This window comes from Trachurus trachurus (genome assembly GCF_905171665.1).
Source record: "Trachurus trachurus genome assembly, chromosome: 3".
NCBI lineage: Eukaryota > Metazoa > Chordata > Actinopteri > Carangiformes > Carangidae > Trachurus > Trachurus trachurus.
The window spans coordinates 13,600,493-13,621,844 of NC_139893.1; the positions used below are offsets into that span (position 1 = coordinate 13,600,493).

Genomic DNA, 21,352 nt, shown 5'->3' on the forward strand with positions numbered 1-21,352 from the left:
GCAAAGATAACTGGTCCTTTTTCTCTTTCTTTCTTATTTTTTAACGGAATAATATTTATTGATAACATTTAACATGTTTTACTTACAGATACTTTGTCTAGAAATAAACTGTCACTTCACATCAACTGACAGAACAACACGCTGTATTCCCAAAATAGAAACAGAAACAAACAAGGAGAAGATATCCCATCGAACCATGGCCTCATGCACCAATTCACCACCAAATTATAAAACAGTATGGCAGTTTAACTGGTCGTAAGTACATTGTGCAAATACAGACTCACCTCATTAAAACAAAGTAACAAGACTATGTAAAAAACAGTAACTACTGTATAAACCCAGGAATAATGCAGACTTAAAATGTCTGCATATGCCTGCTGTTTCTCTTATGGGACATTATAGAAAAGAAAACATCCATCTTTGCGGTCATTCAACATGCAACTAATCCAATTCAACAGAGCTCAAGACAGTTTGTCTCTCTTTTCCATAGTAGTTTATGGATGTGTGCGTTCTTCTTTTAGGACCATATGTGTGCAGCACTCAGCAGCTCCACACTCCAAGGGTACAGCCAAGGCTGCAGGTTGACTGCTGCTCTTATGTGAATTGTTGCTCAAGGCTACGGAGAAGGAGGTGTCTTCAGAGAATTACAGGATCCTCCCTGGCTACTACCTGTGGTCCCCTGGTACTGTGCAAAAGAATAAAGTAGAAGCAGTGTAAGCGAATTTTACCATGCACGCAGAAAGATTTTCTCTCACACAGTCACATTAACAGATGTAAAGTCATATAAAATAAAAACAGCCATTTTTTTTATCGCAGCTTTTTATCCCGGAGCATCCAAATAAATGTACGGACCACCCACAGAGTTATGAATTGGGCAGTAAAACAAACAGTGAATGTTTCCCATTTCATTTTTTGAGTTTTGTGAAGTCAGTTTATTTATATATTCTCACAGTTTTGTTTTTTGTTTTTTTGGAATAGACAGCAGTACCTTGACTGTTTTATTTGCCAGCTGAAGGCAAAAAGGATAAAAGTGTTTTACAGTTAAAGTGGCTTACTTGGCAAACAAGCATGTAAACAGCTCCGCATTTGAAACCCATCAGCATGTAAGGACTACAGTGCTTTAGAGTTTAGTTTGGGAAGTAGCTCGAGGATGATGGGTTTGTGAGGACAGAACTTGTTTGACTGAAATTATTAGGGAGGAAGTAAATAATAGAAGTGGTTCGTGAGGCTCCAATGAAGATTTCAAAGCACCACCAATTGCAGCAGCTCCAAAAGAAATATAACAAGCTCAGTTTTCGCTGACTCCCACTGTCTCTTTGTATTTTTCAGGCGTAGATCTTTGATGTACACACAAATACACACAATAAAGCCATTTTTCCAGGCTGAGTGCACAGGTCAGAGATGCCATCCTTCAGCTTCTCAGCCTAACTTCCTTTTCTCTGCTGTCAGAATCTCAGTTCAATGATCTGTCTGGCTTTATAGCGGCTTATCCACTCTCTGTTTTCACAAATAAATCTAATATGCTTCCGGGGTCTAATATGCGGCTAATTGCATTTATTTTACTTATAATATTAAAAACAAAAAATGCCCAGAGAGAGAGCTTCAGTTGCTTTTCATCTGGAACCACATACACCCGAAAATGCCTGAGGCTGAATCACATCAGCGCATTGTCTACTTTGTCTCCTTCACTAGTTTATCATTGCACTATCTACTGTAAAAAATGAGAGAGGAGATACAGAATAAGAATGAGTGAACTGGCACGCTCAAAGAGGCCTGTCATGTACAGACATTTGTCATCTCAACAAATCACCAAGATAACTGGTTAAACTGTTTTCACAATGTCAAAAAATAAAAAAAATTACACCATGGTACTGTGTAGCAAAATTGTACCATGAAAAACAACATTGGTTATCGCGCAAGCAACTTTTTTCAACCCATATTAGAGCAGGGAAGGACATTAGGTGACCTAGTGTAAACAGTGATAACACCGGTGTTACGGTGGATGAACAGGTCAACAAAATGTTGAACTTTCACTGCTCTTCCTTTCTTGTGTGAAACTCAGAGTCGATATAGTGTTTGTTATGCTCCTAGGGGTCATATCAGAAGGCAGGGACAACGACCTATGGAGGACTTGTGTGCATCGCCATGGTTACAAAGAGAAGACATGTTTCCACAATCAGATTCAGATGTGCACTTTCAGAGAAACAGCATCACCCCCCTGTGGATTTTTTGGTGGAAAACGCTTTCTTTTTTGCTGGAAATGATTCAGTCTGCTTCAGTCTTTTTGTCAACTCTGACCTCTAAAAACAGCTTCTATCAGATGTCATACTGTTTTTTTCTTTTTGTCTTTGCAATATCTTACAACCATAGGTTCATCACTGCTGACCAAAAATGTCACAATCATCATTGTAACTCCATGTTTCATTTTAAAGTCTGGTGATTCTCCATACATGCATGGAAATATGTCACAATTACCACCATAACGTCACCTCACCTCAACTAGAGGATGCCAGTGGGCGACAGGTTTTCGAGGATACGTGAGCATTTCGCTCCAGTGGTCTCGGCCAAGGTTGTCTGCATCGTTGCCCACTCGACACACACCAATGACTTCATTATGGCCTACACTGTAGGTGCAGGAGAGAAAGAGAGAGAGAGAAGGAAATCACCACCAACCGTGCATTCCAATAATAATGAGGCAATACATCTACAAAATAAGTACTACTGTTTGTGTTACAAAGGGAGTTTGAGACAAAGTTTACAGAATCATTCATCAACTTAAAGAGTATTTCATCCATTTTATCCTGTCGTAAGTACAAATTAAAAAAATTTCTTGCAAGAGCTGCAAAACATTGTGGTTCTTAAATGAATGAATACCGGTCATAGTCCATCACTGCAATCAAAAGGCTGATTTGCTCTATGTTTTCTGGAGGGACATCAAAGACAATGGCCTCGTTGTAGACTGGATTCAGAGTGTTCCTCTTCGTCGACGTCTTCCTCTTCTTCAGTCTGCGACCATCACACATTAGTGAAACCTTCACGTATGGATCTATGACAGTGAGAGGGACAGAAACAGAAGGAGACATTCATTTTCATCCAGATTACCAGTGGGACCTTGGTGTTGATAGTATCACTTTTTAATTACCAGATGCACCAGTGATATCCATGGCCTTGAGATTGCGAGCCTTTATCATGGTAATAGTCAATCTGCCTGCAGTAGGCAAGTAACAGAGTGACAACATCAGATCCCCGAGGTCCACGTTATCCTGTAAGACAACAGAAAACACTCTTTCATAAGCTTCATCTTCATGATACATTATGGTTTTTGTCATGCAAGCATGTATTGCTTTTACTGTATATCGATAAAAGACCCTTGACAGCTGTAAACAATATTAATGGTATTATTTCTAGCATTGCTGCTTTTCATTACTGCACATCAGCAGGTGAAAGTGAAGCGTAATGATGTGGCCCTCTGACATTTGGTTACAGAGATGAAACCTGTTTCTGTTGAGGAATATTGTCCTCTGTCACATGGCTCTAATAAAAGCCTCCCACATTTCAGCCAACACAGAGACTTCTGTTCAGCTGCAGAGCAGCAGAAGCTCACTTATCACTTGCTCTTAAAATAACTCCACAAAAGAAGTGAGAAGCAGGAAAGCACACAGACGTGTCTGGTGAAGACAACAGCTTCTACTGTACAATCTCTTGCTGATCTTCTGGATGATTTGTGCTGGAATTTTCAACCAGGTGTCATCTGCCTCTAACCTTCAGTGTGATCATTTGTAGATAGAAACTCAGTGAGTCTAATCAGTGCAGGAGCCTAAACCTTGAGAACTAGTTATCAGTCGTATTGAATTGATTTCACAGGGCTGCTTAATTAACTGTGGTTGAGGTGATGGAACCTATTTTCTTCAATATATTGGGATATATTGGTAGGTTAGATTAGATTGAAAAGAGCTTCATAAAAAAAAGAAACCCTACATATGCATAATATATATATTTATTCTGAAAATAGATCTGGACAAAAAGGAAAATGGTGTGTCCTTCTAGTGCTTCCACACACTTTTCTCGTTTTCACTTTTAAAAAGCATGCATTTTCTACCACATGTCAGAATTATTAAAACCTGAATGTCCTCTTCTGTGATATGCCACTTATGATCTCTATCTGTAAATGTGTGTAAGTGTGTGACTGTAGGAGGAAGCAAAGGTGACAGGGAGGGATTGGTAGATATTAAGATAGAGGAAAAAGAGTTCAACATTTCCCCACCTGAGAGCTACAGTAAATTGCCTTGGATCGTGGTGTGGGTCTTTTGTTACAATCAGAGTCAAGTATTCAACAAGGCTATGGTGTAAAGCTTTCAAATTTGCATGACATGTGTTTCAAAAAATGCATTTCACATCCCAGGATGTGATTTCCCAAGAAAGCTGGGGGCTTTACATGCTTCATGGTACTGTACATGGTCGTTGTACAGATTCGAGATACAGGTGGGAAGAGAGAGATTAGTGCTGTGTTTCATGAGCTCGAGAATTCCTCTTGGCAACAAATGACATTTACTACCTGCAGGTCGTATGTTGCTCTGCACTCCAAGTCTCAGATAAGGCCCTAGCCCATATTTCACATGTGACACATACAGCACCTGAGCAGGTCCCAGGGGATTACAAGTCAAAACATAAAACAAAATGATAAACAATACCAAACAAAACAAAATAAAACAAATTTTAATTATATTTCTTTCTTTGAATAGCTTTTCTCATTATCATAAAAACAGCATACGCTCCTCCATCAATTTACAATCTGCCTCTATTGCTGAGGAAAAAAACAGCTAAATCTGGCAATGACGCATCCCATATGGTCAATCCCACTGGCAATCATGTCTTAATGATAATCCTGTCATTTCTATCAATTAAGTAAATGAATCTGTACAGTGATTGTGACAAATGGGCTCTACTGCACTGATTACAAAATGCCATACGTCTGTGTGTGTGTGTGTGTGTGTGTGTGTGTGTGTGTGTGTGTGTGTGTGTGTGTGTGTGTGTGTGTGTGTGAGAGAGAGAGAGAGCTGAGTAGTGCGAAATAAAAACACTGAAGAGTGTGATAATGGCACACTCTGAATACTGTGAATCTCCGATCCCATAACCACCTGTCATATACAATAGTAATGTTCTGTCCTTACAGGCTAACATTGATAAGCAAAATTAGCAATCACTGATTAAGAGCAGAGGTATTCCAGTATCACAAAACAACCACAACTTTAAAGTTTACACAAAAATATCAACACAATATTGGTATTTGTCTTGCAAGAACTGGTCGTTGTAGCCAGGCACATATTAGGTAGACAAGACATTGTTATGGCTTTTGGTTAGTTGGTTTTGTAAGTCTTTGTCACTGTCAGCATGAAATACAGTGTTAATGGTATTTGTATTTCAAAGACACAGCCTGAAGCTTTCAAGATAAATGCAAAATGCCAGCGTACATCCCTGAGATTAACTTCACACAGGCTTTGCCCTGTGACCACCGCAGTTGGCATGGTCACTCTAACTGCAGAGAGCAGCACACTGAAATATGCATGTACTTGCTCAGCCAATCTACTGGCCACTGCCCTGACTGCACACAGTGTAGGTCAGGATCACAACAGTACTTGTAGTCAGACATGAACAATAGGAGGCTGGGGCATCACCCTCATTATATGGGGAGCAGTGTTATTGCTGGATTTTGGTGTATAAAAGGGCAATTAAACTGCATATTAGCAGTCCTCATGTATGATAATTTATGTGTCTATTAATCGGCCATGTTGGGGGTACAGTACAGTAAGTTGATGTGCTTCCCTCTTGAGCACTTGAATATATAAACATCCATGCTGTAGATAAAGATGACCCAAGCTATGTTAAAGTCAAGTGAGCCAACTTGAATTTGGAAATGATACATGAATCAGTATGCACCAAATTTTTTTTTTTTTTTTTTTAATTATAGTCATAATGTTTTTTTTAAATAAAGCTCCATCTTCTTTTAAATGTGTACTTAAAGCAGATATCAGCTTCACGGCCGTTTCGGCTAATGCTGCGTTCAAGGCAGGCTTTTGAAACCGTAAGTTACAGCTTCAAGTCACAACTACGACTTGGTAGCGTTCCAGGTAACCCGTAGCTCGTGTTTTTACCATCCTGTTGTCTGTGAAAGTTCCCTATAACGGCCACTCGTAACTTCCGACCCGTGAACTCGTACCAGATCGAACTGGTATGACTTCACAGGAAGGAAAAACACAAAGTACGAGTTTCTTTGAACGCACCATGAGTTAGCAGCCCCCGCCCTTGTCAGGCATCAATTGGTCCTCGTGCTACGTCACCACATTCACGCGCATCCCTTGGCTGCACACACAGCCCTTCATGCCGTTCTCTCTCCTCATTGGATAACACTTGTATCCCACAAGGAAAATTTTCTCCTCGGGTTACAGCAGAGCAGAGTGACGGAGAGACTCGTGTTTAGGCTGAAATACTTCATGTAAGTGATTGCTGACGGAAAATAGGACTATTTAGGACTTATATTAACAAAAACATTCCACTGATATCTGCTTTAACTGTAAGGCAGCAGGTCATGAATACCACACTGAAGTGAATACACTTCACATATAAAGGCTTTTAAACATGACACTTATTTTTGTAACAGTTTCGTTCTCAAAACCCACTTAGAATTTGTATGTACCAAGGAAATGGGACACAGCTGTTGACTTCACAGATGCCAAGTGGGATTTTGATGGCGATATATATGACTTGTACTGTGTACTGTGACAAGCTTGGCCTAGTTGACCAAAAAACTACATGCCCATTTGAGTGCAGTAAGTGTGGTCCAACTGATTAACAGCTGAAATTATCCACAAAACTTCCCTTTGCTTTCACGATTCACAGGCTGCACAAATATAGCAGCTGGTGAAAGCAGGTAGAGTGTGTATGTGAGATAGAAAGAGAGAAATACAGAAACAGATGGAGAGAAGCTGAAAGCTTCTGGCCACCTGTATTTTTAGAGACCATGAGTAGGAAGCTGTTAATGGTCTCCAGCACACTGTAAGACTTTGTGCATTAAACCACTGGCTGGCAAGGTGATGTCTGCTGCAAACACTAGACTACAGAAAAGATTGGTACACACCATGTCGCAAATCCAATCAAGCAAACTGCACAATGGAACGTGACGCGGTGGTGCAGTGATTAGGGTTGGGTTAATTGCCAACTCTACACTGCCTGTAGGTGAATGCAGAAGTGAATTCTTGTTTGTCTCTATGTGTCAGCCCAGTGATAGACTGGCGACCTTTCCACGGTGTATCCCACCAGTGTCAGCTGCAATTGGCCACATCCCCACCCACTAGCCTCAAAGAAAAGGCCATCTACCTAATAGATGGGTGGACATCTGCATACAAGCCTACTGAACATTATACATCATCAGTGGGAGTGTGATCAAAATGGCATTTAACACACTAATATATCCAGTCATGTCTGAGCTTTTATACTATATGAGGAATATTGCTAACTACTCTGACTTTTCTCTCTGCATACATTTGCACCTTCAAGGAACCAAAATTGTGATGGTCAACTTGTATGATTATGCAACATATTAATGACATTAATGCAACTCAAAAACAGACAGATCAACACAGACACACACATTCCTGGTTTGGTTTGGTTTTTCTTTCTTTCTTTCTTTCTTTCTTTCTTTCTTTCTTTCTTTCTTTCTTTCTTTCTTTCTTTCTTTCTTTCTTTATGTGTCTAACAGGACTTCTACTGTATCTTAAATTACATACACAATGGAGCTGTTATTCTGAATAAAAGGATGAATGACCATGAAAATGAATATGACAATTAAGTGCTGCAGCTCTCCTTAATGAGAAAGCAAAGCAGGAAACCATGTTAACAAGTTTTCAAGTTTTGTCGTCCTGGTAAATTACACCCATCATATTACTACAGTGGTTATATTTGGCCCGGGTTGACAGGTGGATCAGTGAAGCACATACAGTAAAGTCAGGTTACCAAGGTGCAAAGCTCATTAAACTGAAATGGCTGCCGTGCAGGCAAATCATTTGCATATGCTGCACAGAATAAAGCTGCAGGAGACAAGCCTGGACACTAACAGAGGCAGAGTGCTTATTAGATACACAACAGAAAGAGAGACACAACACACATACAGCTGCTCAGCCCCCATGCTGCTCTCTGTACTGTGTTTTACTAAAGTGTGCCAGGTAGTTGCTCTTACATTTCAGCAAATGTCAAAGATGTGTCAAAGATTTGTCAGCCTGGGTTGTATTTCCATGCCTCCAGACATTCAGTTCTATTGGTCGCAAGACTGTACTCACAAAGGATATTAATGAGATTTCTCAACATTGTGACGGCAGCTAAAAATAGGCAGAACACTGGGCAGTAGTAAACTAACCTCACATGTTAGTGAAACTTGTTTAGAAGAAGAAAGAAAAAGTTGAATTATAATCCAGGCTGTTCACAGCAAACATGCATCATTTACTGACTATCTGACAGTGGTTGTTGATCTATTTTTAGCTGTGCTGGCATGTTTCCACTAGGATCTAAATTATTTCTTTTAGAAGTAAAATGTGATCATGTCATCAGAGCTATGAAAATTGAATCTGTGGTGTAAAAACGGCACAGTTTTCCTTTAAAGCGCTCTGCCTCATTGATCTTGCTTCACTGACCTCCCTGCGATGAAATAAATTGTTGGTAGAAATCAATAGTGTGGAGTCTTATTAATGCCACTTAAGCATGCCACAAAGAATGGGATCAATTGCACATTACAGCTATAGTAATGCTCACATACTGAGATGCATGTCAATAAAACAATCACTAGAAGCATAAACCCATAAATATTTGCATACCTATTCCTTGACACAGTATCCCATACAGCTCCCCCCTCCCCCCCCAAAAAAAAAAAAAACATGAGGGAGGGTTTAGAATTGACTAATGACTTTAGTATTGCTGAACTCGAAGTACAACTATCATCCTTTTGTCAGACACACACACACACAATGTCGATAAGGTGACATGGCAAAGGGCTTTAAATCCTGTTGACCCTAGTCATACCATGGATTTCATTTACATATATTTAAAAACAATGTGTGGCTCCAGGAGAAGGCACTGAATTTAACATTAGATATGGCAAATGTGTCTCCCGGCATCCCTCTCTAATGTGTACGGTAATTACGTTTGTCACAAAAGAAAGGGATTGCGTTAAACAGCCATGTCAAATAAAAGGAGTATCTACAAATGCAGCTTTTCATTTTATAAATCATTGCTCCTCCCACAATGTTTCTTGACTCCAGGGCACATTTCATAAAAATGTTGCAAATGGCACTACAAAGATCAATGATAACAATACAGTGCGTGTACAAAGGGTATTATATGTTAGTACAGATGCCTGCGAAACGTTATCTGTATAGCGGCTGCTCTGTAACATACTGCAGTGGGGTAGTTTGCCTGGTATTTATCAGACACTTCACTCAATGCTACAAGACTCTCCCTCTCACAGCAGAGAGAGACACAGCATCAAGAGGAATCCTCTTTTTCAAAGTGAGGCCTATTCACCCTACCTTCTATCTAATTTTTCTCTTGTTTGTTCAGAGCTGACAGCTCAGTGTGTTTAAAAAGGAGACATTTTGATTTCATACTTTATACTGCCACTGTCAGACACTGCTGAAACAAAGGACTCAAACATGGATGGGATTTGTAGCGCTCAGTGAAGTTGCAGCAAATTTGTCAGATTTAATAGAACCTCTTGTCTTTTGTGGTAAAAAAAAAATCATGATTAAATTAAACATAGCACATTTAGCACTTAGGAACTAAATTATTGACTCACCGTGGAGACATACTGGATGTCCCGACAGAGCCTGGTCTCTCTGGGGAAATCTGCCAGGTCCAGGAAGTTGTCCACAACCACTTGGCCAATAATGTCATGGCGTGAAAAGCGGTCGAAGTCATAGACACTGAAGTGCAGCTTACGTGTGGGAAGCTCAGAGTACGCCACAGGAAACAGGAAGACCTCATCGAACACGGGGTTCAGTGTCTTGCGATGCACCTTGGTCTGGTGCTTGGTCATACGATCAGGCAGCAGGTAGATCTTAACGTAAGGGTCAGAGGTACCAGAGAAGTCCTTGGCTGGGAGGTCCTCTGCTTTGTGGATCTTAACTATTAGCTGTTCCTGGTCACAGTCAAATTTAAGAATGAAGTGGAGGCATCCACAGCCTCCACCTCTGCGATTGCCTTCATCTCCTTCAAGGGAGCGCTGTTTGTAGAGCTCAGGTTTGAGGCGGCCAAGGCCTAGCCCCATTCCAGTGAGGGAGTCCTGCCTCTGGAACTGGGCCACATTGAAGTCTGGGTTAGACAGATTCATATGTCTGCGAATGGACCCTTGTCTGTGGGCAGAGGAAAACAACATCAAGAGGGTGTGTCAGGAAAGACAGACAGACATTTATTTCCATCTTAGACAATTCTGGACAAACTCTCACAGCAGACCCAGTGCCAACACCTTGAGCCAGACCCCCCTCTACGTTACCAGGCAGAAAGTAAAACTGGTGTGAGGAGTGCGAGTAGTTGTAATGCAGGAACCCACAGCTGGTGCTCTGTCTTTGACCTGTAACTAATGGTTGTTTCATGAACCTAAAGCGTACTGGCTGCTTCACTCTAAACATAATGTAACCATAATTTCATTGCTCTAAACCACAACCTTGCCCAAACTGCAAACATGCCATACTGTGGTAGTTGACCGGCAGAGATACTACGGAAAGCAACAATTTAAAATGTTGACATTTAACAAGGGATTGCAGAATCTCTTAACATTGATATTTTGGTCTGACCACAGTGTCGAGACTCTTGCAGAATCAAAATCTTATACTGACCCAATTTCAGACATTGAGCGACCAGATGGTGGTGGCTCAGTGGTCTGTCTCTGCATACGAGGGTTAGTGTGAACTCCATTTTCCCGACTTTTACTCTGGGCGTCCAGTGGGATATCTGGAGACGTGTGACTGATCTTCATAGCTGCCTCAGGCGTGGCCAGGACCACAGGTGGTGGTGAGACTGGAGTCACCGGGGCCTCGACTGACACGACTGACGCCACCAGAGTGGGCTCTCTGGTGATGGAGCATTGTGAGGATTCACGGCGGTTGTGCGACGGGGGGTCCACAGCTGTGTAAACAGGCTGTCTGGCTACGGGCTGTGAGGGCAGAGGGCTCATGGTGGGGTTGAGGTGCCCGTGGGCCTCCTTGGTGGTGGGGGACAGCCCACGCTCCCTCCATGGTATCCAGCAGAGCTTCCAGGAGACGAAGAGGGAGACTCCAAACAGTGCCAGGCCACAGGCAGTCACGACTAGTGACAGCAGACTCACTGATATGTCTGAGGAGATGACAAGAGACATAGGAAGTCAGAATCTGGCAGTGAATCCAGTTTGCTTTTCTAATTTATTACAAAGCTTTACCTTTACCCTGTTTCCCATCACCACTACTACTTTTATATATTAAGAAGTCTGAAAACCCAATTAATAACTGTGATGTGTGATCTGGTTTGGCTGTTTTTACATTCAGCTGTGGTCACATTATAAGAATGTGTTAGGCCAAATCATGCTCCTTTGCACTACCCAGCAAAAAATATATAACTGAGCAGTTCTGAAAGATTTTCTCTTTTTCTTTATTGAAAAATCCCCAACAAGATTAATTGGGATTAACTACATATATTTAATTATCCTCTGGAGCGTCATATCTGTCGCCCAAGTGCAGTGTGCCCTATGCTGTAATTTTCAGTCCTTTGCAGATAACAGCAGAGTAACAGTGCGTTAAAACAAAAGCAGCATTACATTCCTGTTCACATACACATGCTGTTGTCCTGTCAAGAGGTTTAACTGTTATTTTATTCACAAGAATTTCAGAGGTATTTGCAGAATATACAATAGATAAATCCATGTTTGAAACAGTTTTATTGTGAGAATAAATGGACAAAGAGGAATATTCATCCTGAAGTTACCTTAAAAGTTCTCAGACTCAGAACAGATACTGTACAAAGCACAGTGCAGCAAACTGAAGGTGTCTGGGTAAACTTTGGTAACATTAAGGTTCTTATTATTAAAAGGAGAATTCCGGTCATTTTTGACCTCTAAATTGTTTTCCTGATGGCCACCCAGTGTTGGGGGGAGCAAAAAACGCAACTAAAATTGATGCAGGCAAACCGGAGTTACACCATGGCTAGACGGCGCTAGGGATAGCGACAACGCTAACCTATGGGGGCATTTTTTTCAACCACAACAAACACTCAAAAAACAATCAAATATCTATGGTACATGACTCAAATCCTTACGTGGTGTCTTGTAAGGATTGTAACTCGATGGTATAACTCTGGTTTTTTGCTCCCTCCAACACTGGGTGACCATCAGGACAACGATTTAGGGGTCAAAAATGACCGTAATTCTCCTTTAATCATGTTATAAAACTCCTCTGTAATACTAGTTTAACTAGACATTCTCCAGTAAAACTGCTGTGGTAACTTTCATAAATACAACATACATTTCTGTTAATGCCCCTGTGGGCAAGAGCAGCAGCAGTGGCTGTGGGAGTATAAAAGTTTTGCAGGAGTATTGCACAGCAGGCCTTAGACTTTCAGTTAAAAGTTCATGGTTTCAAAGCACAACACTGAATATTCCTGCCATGTGTTTGTTTACACCAGCAGAGGGTTTGCAAGTCACCATGGGCAGGGAGGAAAGGTGCGGACCATGGGAGGCATCAAGGGCTTTCTGAATCATCTCTACTCTCAAGAAGTGGGTGACTTTCCCCGAATGCACTGAACCTCAGCAGCACTGAGTCTCTGACTCGATGCAATAATAACATGAGTTTTGTGAACTTTAAATCTTTAAATGATTTCTTTTTTCTTTTCACCTGACTTTTTTCCCTCTCTTTCTCCCAACTTTGAAACAGTGTCAACACACAATATGAAAGAAAGTTTTGAGATGTAAACTTTCACCATTGAAACAAAATTGCTTGCATAATACAAAAAGTGATGTTAGTTGTAGTGTGAGGTCAAAGAGTTCCCAGAGAGGTGCAACTCCCTATTATACCTCCTGCTGATGAAGAGTTGAGCTGCGTAAAAACTACTGTTGCCACCAAACACAGACAATATTTTAACAATATTTTATAGCTGGGGTCTCTGAGACCCCAAAAATACGTAATGTGTCTTTTTTTTGTGCTTGTTTGACATATCAACAGTTTCAAATCATGTTTATGAGCAATGGCCTTAAACAAACAAACTTAATACTAATAATGTATTTTGTCCATTGCATAAAAGGTACAATATATCAGACTTACTTACAATTAAATTATATGTTTCTGTGTCACATTCAACCATGAGCCAGTTTTGATTTATGCATTCAGTGGCACAGCCTGAACAGGATTTATTGTGTGAAACAAAGAAATGGGTTTTTGATTAGTGCAATGCAAAAAGGTGAAAAATTAAAATATTGTTTAATGTTTCATACACTCTTCAGAATAGTCTACTCATGAACCACTCACACCAGCTGATAGACCTCATCCGTGGGGGTTAGGTTAACATAAAGGTCAAATTATAATAAGTATTGAGTGTATACGTGAGATTAGTTTTAGCACTATCTCTCACTCTTTTAATTATGTAATTATTAAAGGCATTCACCTGTTACATGCTGTGCCCCCTTAGTCCTTGTGCTCTCACATATACACGTTTTATGAGGCAAAAAAAGATAAATTATTAAATGATGATTAATCACTCAAACAATGAGATAAAGGGCAAAATGAATTCAGTTCACAACGTGACAAACTGTTATCTTTGTCATAACAAAGTGGGCACATGAGCGATATGGTGTCTTACCACTGCATCTTAATTAAATCTAATCTTAAACTGTACTGTACCATTCACATGTATCTAAAATGACTGCAGGGAATACTGCAACAACTTGTAGCCTTGCAATTAGCAGATAATGATAATGTGGTAGAATAATAACAAGCATTATAAATATTGTTCTGGACTTTAAAGGACCAGACCAGCTCATTACCGGTATTCCTTACTGGTCCCTGCTGAACTATATGATGTGATCCATTTTCTTTAACTAGGCAACATTGATAAGAATGGTAGAGTTACAGTAATCTTTCTGCACAATAATGCGTTTGAAAGCTCAACTTTACCCAAAACTATATCAAATTACAGTATTTTTGTGTAAAAAAATGTCTTTGGGGTTCTTCTCTGAGTTTTTTTTCTATAACTTTGGACAGCAGATTCTTGAGTCAAATTAGCAAACACATTTGTTTTGTCTGAAGTATTCAGTGCAGTTTTTATGGAGGAGGGGAGCGGAGTTGCAGTCACATCACAATTAATATTGACAGGAAGAAAGATCCCAATGGCCAATAATTCTTTGCACTGTGCATATGGGCATGTGAGAGCTGGCTGGGGATTGACTTGATTGACGTGAATTCTCATCAGTCTCCTCACTAAGATTTGGCCTACCAAATATTGTCACATTTGATTGACTGTTTCGTGATTTTGTTAATGTTCTATTAACACACTACACAAGTGAATATTGCTTTACTATAATGTTAATATGCATTAATATGTACGGTTGCCCAGCAACAACTGTTGTTGGAGAAAATGAATTAAGGGTAGGAGGACAGACATTCTAGGAGGGGAAGATCATCCTGTTTTCTTTTTTTTTGTAGGCCTAGTTGTCCAATGATGGTTTATGCATTGTTGATCTACTAAACCTCCCTTTTCTATTATCATACATATAAGTTATTGATTCTATGTAGTTTGAGACAGTGTGTTTTTTGCACTATAACCCTCTGTTAACTCCTCTGTGTCTGTGTGTTTTTAATAGCATCAGTCTGCTGCGGCCTCAATCATGTCAATTTTTGACTGTGTGAGGACAATCACACGATTTACCCTGTTTAAGTGCTGTCAATGCAACAGGCTATTAGTTGCCTATTGTAATAAAGCAACAGTTCAGGTTTTGTGTCTGCTATCAGTGTGTAGTCAGAGTTGATCAATTTTGGATTTGATTTTTATAAAAAATAAGTCTACTGTATAATTGCTCTAATTACAATAATGAGTAAAATTGTGTCATATCAGTTATTAGAGACAGTATGAATTAGTTTTCCTAAGTAACTAATCTATTATTGCTTTGTTAGCCAAAAAATTTAGGATTTAAAAAATGCAATACAATATGGATTAAAGGAGATAATAATCATAATCCTTATCATAATCATTTCACCATATCATCTAAAAAGTTTGATAACCCCCTGTGATTTCCAGAACAGAAAATGTGCATTAGATGATAACAATAATGTTTTATTCTTTCTGTATTTTTCATGACCCGACAAGCTTTTTCAGTAAAAAGCTAAGAGAAATAACAAAGGTACAGGTATTACAGGACCAATTTCACATATGTGTATGCTAATTTTTAAAATTGTGCACAAAACACCAGGTAGTTGCTAAAACCAGTTTGATGTGATTATCTCAGTGTTGTGTGATTTTTTCTGGCAGTGCCCAGAGTAGTTTTGATTTAGAATTTGACAGCTGCACACTGTTGTCCTCCTGAGATCTGATGCTTGATCTACTTGACAGACACAGAATCTCTCACCAAGAGGAAAACACATTTTTTTAAAAGAGTATCTAAAATCACTGAACATCTTATGCAACCAGGAACCATCTTGAATCGAATCAATCCTGGCAAGCTCTGCCACTCATCCAATGCAAAGTTAACACTGTCTGAAATCTGAAATTCTGTAAAACTGTAAAACAAATGTTGTTACGCCATTCACAGGCACATTAGTTAAAAGTAAATGAGACAGTACAGTCTGTCAGAGCAGATTTAAGGTTTCAGTCAAAACAAAACTGAAAAGTTAATTCTATATTTCATTATTCATTATTATGCCAAAGGTAAGATATCCCATCCTCCAGATCCAACAGTACTGCCTGATACTGGACCGGCTCTGTGTGTGGCGCTGTCAGAAGACCATACATAGTAACTCAGACAAACTGTCCTCTCTGCACTCTGAGAATTTGTGAATACCAAAGTGTGATTTGGGGAGAACAATTTGGAGGAAATTGAGGAACTTGCCATCTGAGGACACTGAGCCCACAGTCGGCTTGGCAGTCCTCCCAAGTACTGCCTGGCAGAGAGGAATCTATAGACATCTGGAAGGATTCAGAGACTGCATCACAACAAATAGGCTGGACCAAATTTAGACCACAGGACCTTCAAAGGTGCAATAGTGTAGGAGGCAAGTAAGTGCTGAGAAGGCAATACTATATGGAACTTCTACCTACTTCTACCAACTACCTGTGTTGCTTTTCACCTTAAACATACCTCTGCAAGTGTAGACTGTTTTCATATGATCCTTAAAAATTGATCAATTTACAGAGCACATAACATTTGATTGGTGGTGTTCATGGCCCTTATTACTGCTGGGTTTCACTCTTCATTGGATTCTACCCATTTCTACTCTAGGAACCAATATTAACCCCTCCAAATAAATTAAAATCGTTAACATGTTCTTAGAATGTTTTTTTAATCATGCAAAACACACTGTGTCAACATAATACTACAACCACTTACACTGTGTCAGCAGCTGCCAGTGGCAAGCTAACAAGCAGCAATTAAGATGCTAACTATGTTAAGTGTTAATGATACAACTGCTTGTCTTTGTAGCCCAGTGTCTCTGATGATTCCTGTTCTAACAACACGCTGCTCTTTGACCTGTCAATGAAACCTTGTCATTATGAGAGTGAAAGTTTGCATAAGCACAGCTACTAACACCATCTCGAAAGGCAGTACTGTTTTAACTGTCAACCTAGCAGTGATGTGTGGGGCTCAAGGTCTAATCCAGATTTTTTAAAGGATATAAGCGTTGATATGTTCACAACACAGATTTTGGATTTAGGAGTGGGGAAAACCACATAAAATGTAAAAACAGGATGAGGTCAAAACTATGTGTGTATGTGGCTGGACCACTTGTGGTCAAAGCCTGATTTTCTTTTGTCATTTGATCTGACAAAATCACCAAACAAATAAAGGAAAGACAAAGACTAAGATTTTGGCCACATTTACCTATAAAATGATTGGTCAGAGAGAAAGTTAGAAGAGTCAGACTATGTTCTTTTTATAAATTAATTTTTGAGTCATTGTCAGAAAGCGATGAGAAAGCTAATGGGAGACAAAGTGGATGACACAGCAAACGACCAGGCCTGACCTGGGCCTATAGGCTACCGGATCAAGGGCTTAAATCAAATACCACACAATCTAGTCAGTCAGTCTGGGATATGCACAATTATAAGACTAGCATCACTGTGGCAGCCCTGCCAAAAATAGTCCAGCACATAACCTCAAGTAAAACCACAATCTGTTTTCACACCTCTAACAGTGTGAGACGAGTTGTTTCTCATTGTTAAACTATAAGATAAATAGCTGTGGCTTCATATTATGATTAATATTCAGGGAGGTAATGGCCACAGTTCACAAAATGTCTAACTATTCCTTTAAATGTTACATATCATTAGCCTACATTTTTAATCATCAAATGAGGGGAGAGACACAATGATTTATAATTTATATGCGCTCCAGTTACATGACTTAAATGAGCATCCTTCCTCTGACAGTATATATGACACATACATCTCTATCTCTATTATGAATAAATTAAACCAGTTTAAAGGCTCAGCTGCCAAATGAACATTATGTTGTATGTCCAACATATCTGGGAAAGCACATAAATAAATGGTTGTGAGGTATACCCTTAAGAAAGACAGTGAATCCCACCCCACTCACCCTGAACTCTGGGTCACATGGTGTTGGACCTGCTCTCTCTCTCAGTTTTACATTTGTCAATCTGTCATGGGTGCAGCCATCATACTGGGTGATAGCCAACATGCCAGCAAGAACTGAAATTAAACCTTGCAGGCATGCCATTCTGATAGCTAACCTCACCACTGTACTGTGGCAATTCCACTTTTGAAACTGACAGAGCGCAGTGGAAAAGACAAGATCGGCCTGTGTGATGAATGAGGGAGAGAGCAGAGAGCTGTGAGATTAGGGAATAGGTGGAAATGACGAAGAAATAAAGAGAAGAAGGTTGGAGAGGGAAGAAGTGGGAATTCACGAATGGCTTTCATGTGATGGATAGTGATTATTAATAGTGGCTAATGGAAGCAGAGTGAATTGAGTGTGGAATGGGCAGTTTCAGTGTTTTCTCGCTTTTTCATATGTTTTCCCTCGTTTTTTCTCTAATCTCTGCGCACAAACACTCACACAGCCCACACACTCATGTAGGCATGTCATTCAGATGAAGATGCTTTACAGCTAGGTGGTTGGTGTAGCTTAATCTGACTTAATGCCCATGTCATTTTCTGCACTCTTCTGCACAGTATAGAAAGTTCAGTATGCATTTGAATTTTTCAGGCTGCCTAAAATGGTTTTAAGTAAGACTAAGTATTATCATCTTAAACTTTGATAGAAGTGGGATTCAGTGGGTGTACTGTAATAGGTGTGCCACCATGGTCACTGTCAGCGCAGGTACAGTACAAGCACACATCTGTGGAAGAATGCATCCAATTTTATGATGTGTCATTCCGTGACTACAGGATATCATTGCCGGCATCTGTGCACGGATGTCAAGAATGAACTAGACTTGCACCACACTTGAATCTTGCACAATAGATTTCAAATGTTGCAAATCACATTTGGCTTTCTGTGAAAACAAGTGGCTGTGAGTGCATTTCTTCTGCAAGAGAAGAAGGAAACCCAAACTGGATAATTAGTGAGCACATTACTGTGAGGGACAATGGTGCAGAATGAACATTGGCTGTGAAAGCTCTCACGCCAACAGCTCAGACCACCCATTAAGTTTTAGGTGCAGAATGTTCAATGAAAAAAGTCACATGTGCGTTCACTTCAGTTCGGTCCAGTACAATCCTTGAATCAAGTCTGTGAAAGATGCCTCACCTGAGTCCGTGTAGCGTGGCCTGGCCAGGTCTCGGAAATAGTAGATAAAATCCAGGCAGTTCTCATTCTGCACTTCCCCTTTCGAACAAAGATCTGACAGGAGTTCAAGTGCCTTTTGACAAATCTCGTCATCTCTGTCTCCAGGCATTTCCCACCAGCATCCTTATAAATGGAGGGTCTCTTAGGCACCACCGCACTACTCCGCCCGCCTGACAGTCACCTAGTCCACGCTGCTCAGGACGGTTCAGTCAACCACTCATCCAGCGGCACGCCTACCCACACGATGCAATCGCTGAAGACGCTTTGTGTTGGAAAAAAGGGGGGAAAGCACTAGTCCAAGTTATCCAGAACGAAAGAAGCCTTCCCCACATGCGGAAAACAGAGTTTTTATGAAGCATTCAGTCGAGCGGTCCCTTCACGCTGCTGCTCTGCTTGAAAGCCACCGGTTGAATCCGCGCATCGCCACTGCGGCGCCGTGCGCTGTCCAAGGTGCTGAGATGTGTGCGCGCTCCAGTGCCGGACTCACGCTACAGTGAATCCTTCGCACCACGTGGACCGCCGTCGTCTAATGTCTTTACGCCTTCGAGCGGCAACAAGCTGAGGAAAAAGTTGAGCGTGATTTTTACTTCAGGGAGAAATAGCAGGACGTGAGAGCAGCACTACAGCCCAGCTACCTGTAGCAAACGCCGATCACTTCTCTGCTGAGATGAGCCTGGTGTGGTTTTACGTGCCTGCACGTGGCCAATCAGAGGATGACATGATTATTTATTTATTTTTCCTTTTTCTTATCTTTCTTACAGCGTGACATATCACTGGATATACCACAAAAGCATAACGTAAAAACAAAAAATAAAAGATGAATAGCCTAATATAAGTGTGGTGAAATTAATTTAAAGGAACCGCAACATTAAAGTCGAAATCAGCTGATTTTGTTGGTTTGTTTGTTTAGTTTTTCACGTCGTGGTTTTAGCAGACATATGCAGCTATAGATTAATCTGCAGTGACACCCATGATCTGTCTTGTCACACACTGAACTAATTAGAAATTAGCAACAGGCACGTGCATGCAGAGAGAGGGTTTATTTATCTTCTTGTCGCTATTTTTTTTTATTGTTCCTAATCGTTTCTGGGGCGCTCAGGGCATAATTATCATCAACAGCAATATATTTCTCATGGGACAATCAATGTCAATATCTCAAAGACTGCGTTGTAGTGCTGTCATTCCTGTTATTAAGTAGTCTTTCTGACGGCACACAGTCAATTTCATCTTCTCTGAGTCCATTTCAGTGATCGACAGGCTCAGTAATTATGCCATAGATTCTATGTGGTTGCAGGGTGCATACCATTACACTTGAGTGGAAGAAGTAATAGCCCGAGTGTGTGTATCACATCACAAGTGAAACCAGTATGTGGCATGCATCATACAAGGACATGTGCTGTAGGTTTAACCACAGCCTATGACTGATAAATAATCTCATGTATGATATGAGGGGATTTATAGAGGCACTTGCTCAAGGTAAAAGTCAGTTCAAAGAGGATGTCAGCCAATTGTTCAGTTGAATTTATATAAAATGTATCAATATTTAAGAGTTTTAAGATTTTACATGCACTGGAAAATTGAACAAGACAGAAGATACTATGAGAAACAGAAGAGGGGTTCAGCATGGGGGAGGATGGGTGGGGTGGGGGCAGATAAATGGGCCTGCTGTGATTTGGTGATTTTCATGCTTGTTTCACCAAGAACAAAGACCCCAGCAGTCATCTCCCATCAAAGATGAACACAACTTCTAATGAGCTGTTACCCATTTGCATTTATCTTGTGTTTCACTGCTGTCTTAGAAATGGTGTGTACTCTCTTGCCTTGTAATAATGTGATGCCTGGCAGGCATCCTGAAAGACTTTATCTCTACGTAGCAGAAGTGACTTTGGTTAGCAATGCAATTCATGTAAAATACTTTGGCCTTCTTTGAACAGGTGGGAGTTTTGTGAGTGGAGTTGAATTCAACGTATTTCCAGTGCATCTATTCACATGAAATTTAGACCAGACTTTGGTATCAACTCAGTAAAACTACACAGCTAAAGAAATGGTAACACTCCAATCTACAGTATACGGTTATATGCAACAAAGTGGAATGACACAGGGAAAAAGTATTGAACAAACAGTAAGGGGAAAAAAGCATTGAAACAGCTTATTCAACTACTCAGTTCTCTGATTTTTAGAACATGGTTAGACATGTTGGTGGATAATAAGATTTCCCACCTCTAAGTGCAAGAAAACTGTAAGAAACATCTCATCAGTTCCCTTTAAATTAGAGGCAAAGAGCTCTCCCAAAATCTTTGCAAGGAGGTAGTTGAACAGCATAGT

General features: G+C 40.3%; 1 protein-coding gene across 1 annotated transcript; it reads right to left on the minus strand.

The window, feature by feature from the left end:
- Positions 1 to 616: 616 nt before the first annotated feature.
- Positions 617 to 19,145, minus strand: syt9a (synaptotagmin IXa; the record flags this gene model as incomplete). The annotated part of the gene is made up of 7 exons (XM_083993271.1): positions 18,989 to 19,145; positions 10,881 to 11,376; positions 9,842 to 10,397; positions 3,143 to 3,263; positions 2,875 to 3,046; positions 2,495 to 2,624; positions 617 to 685 (listed from the first exon to the last, which is right to left on the minus strand). The coding sequence occupies exons 1-7, from the start codon at positions 19,134 to 19,136 to the stop codon at positions 617 to 619; spliced, it is 1,692 nt and encodes a 563-aa protein (XP_083849397.1). The 5' UTR covers positions 19,137 to 19,145.
- Between the last annotated feature and the right edge of the window lie 2,207 nt (positions 19,146 to 21,352).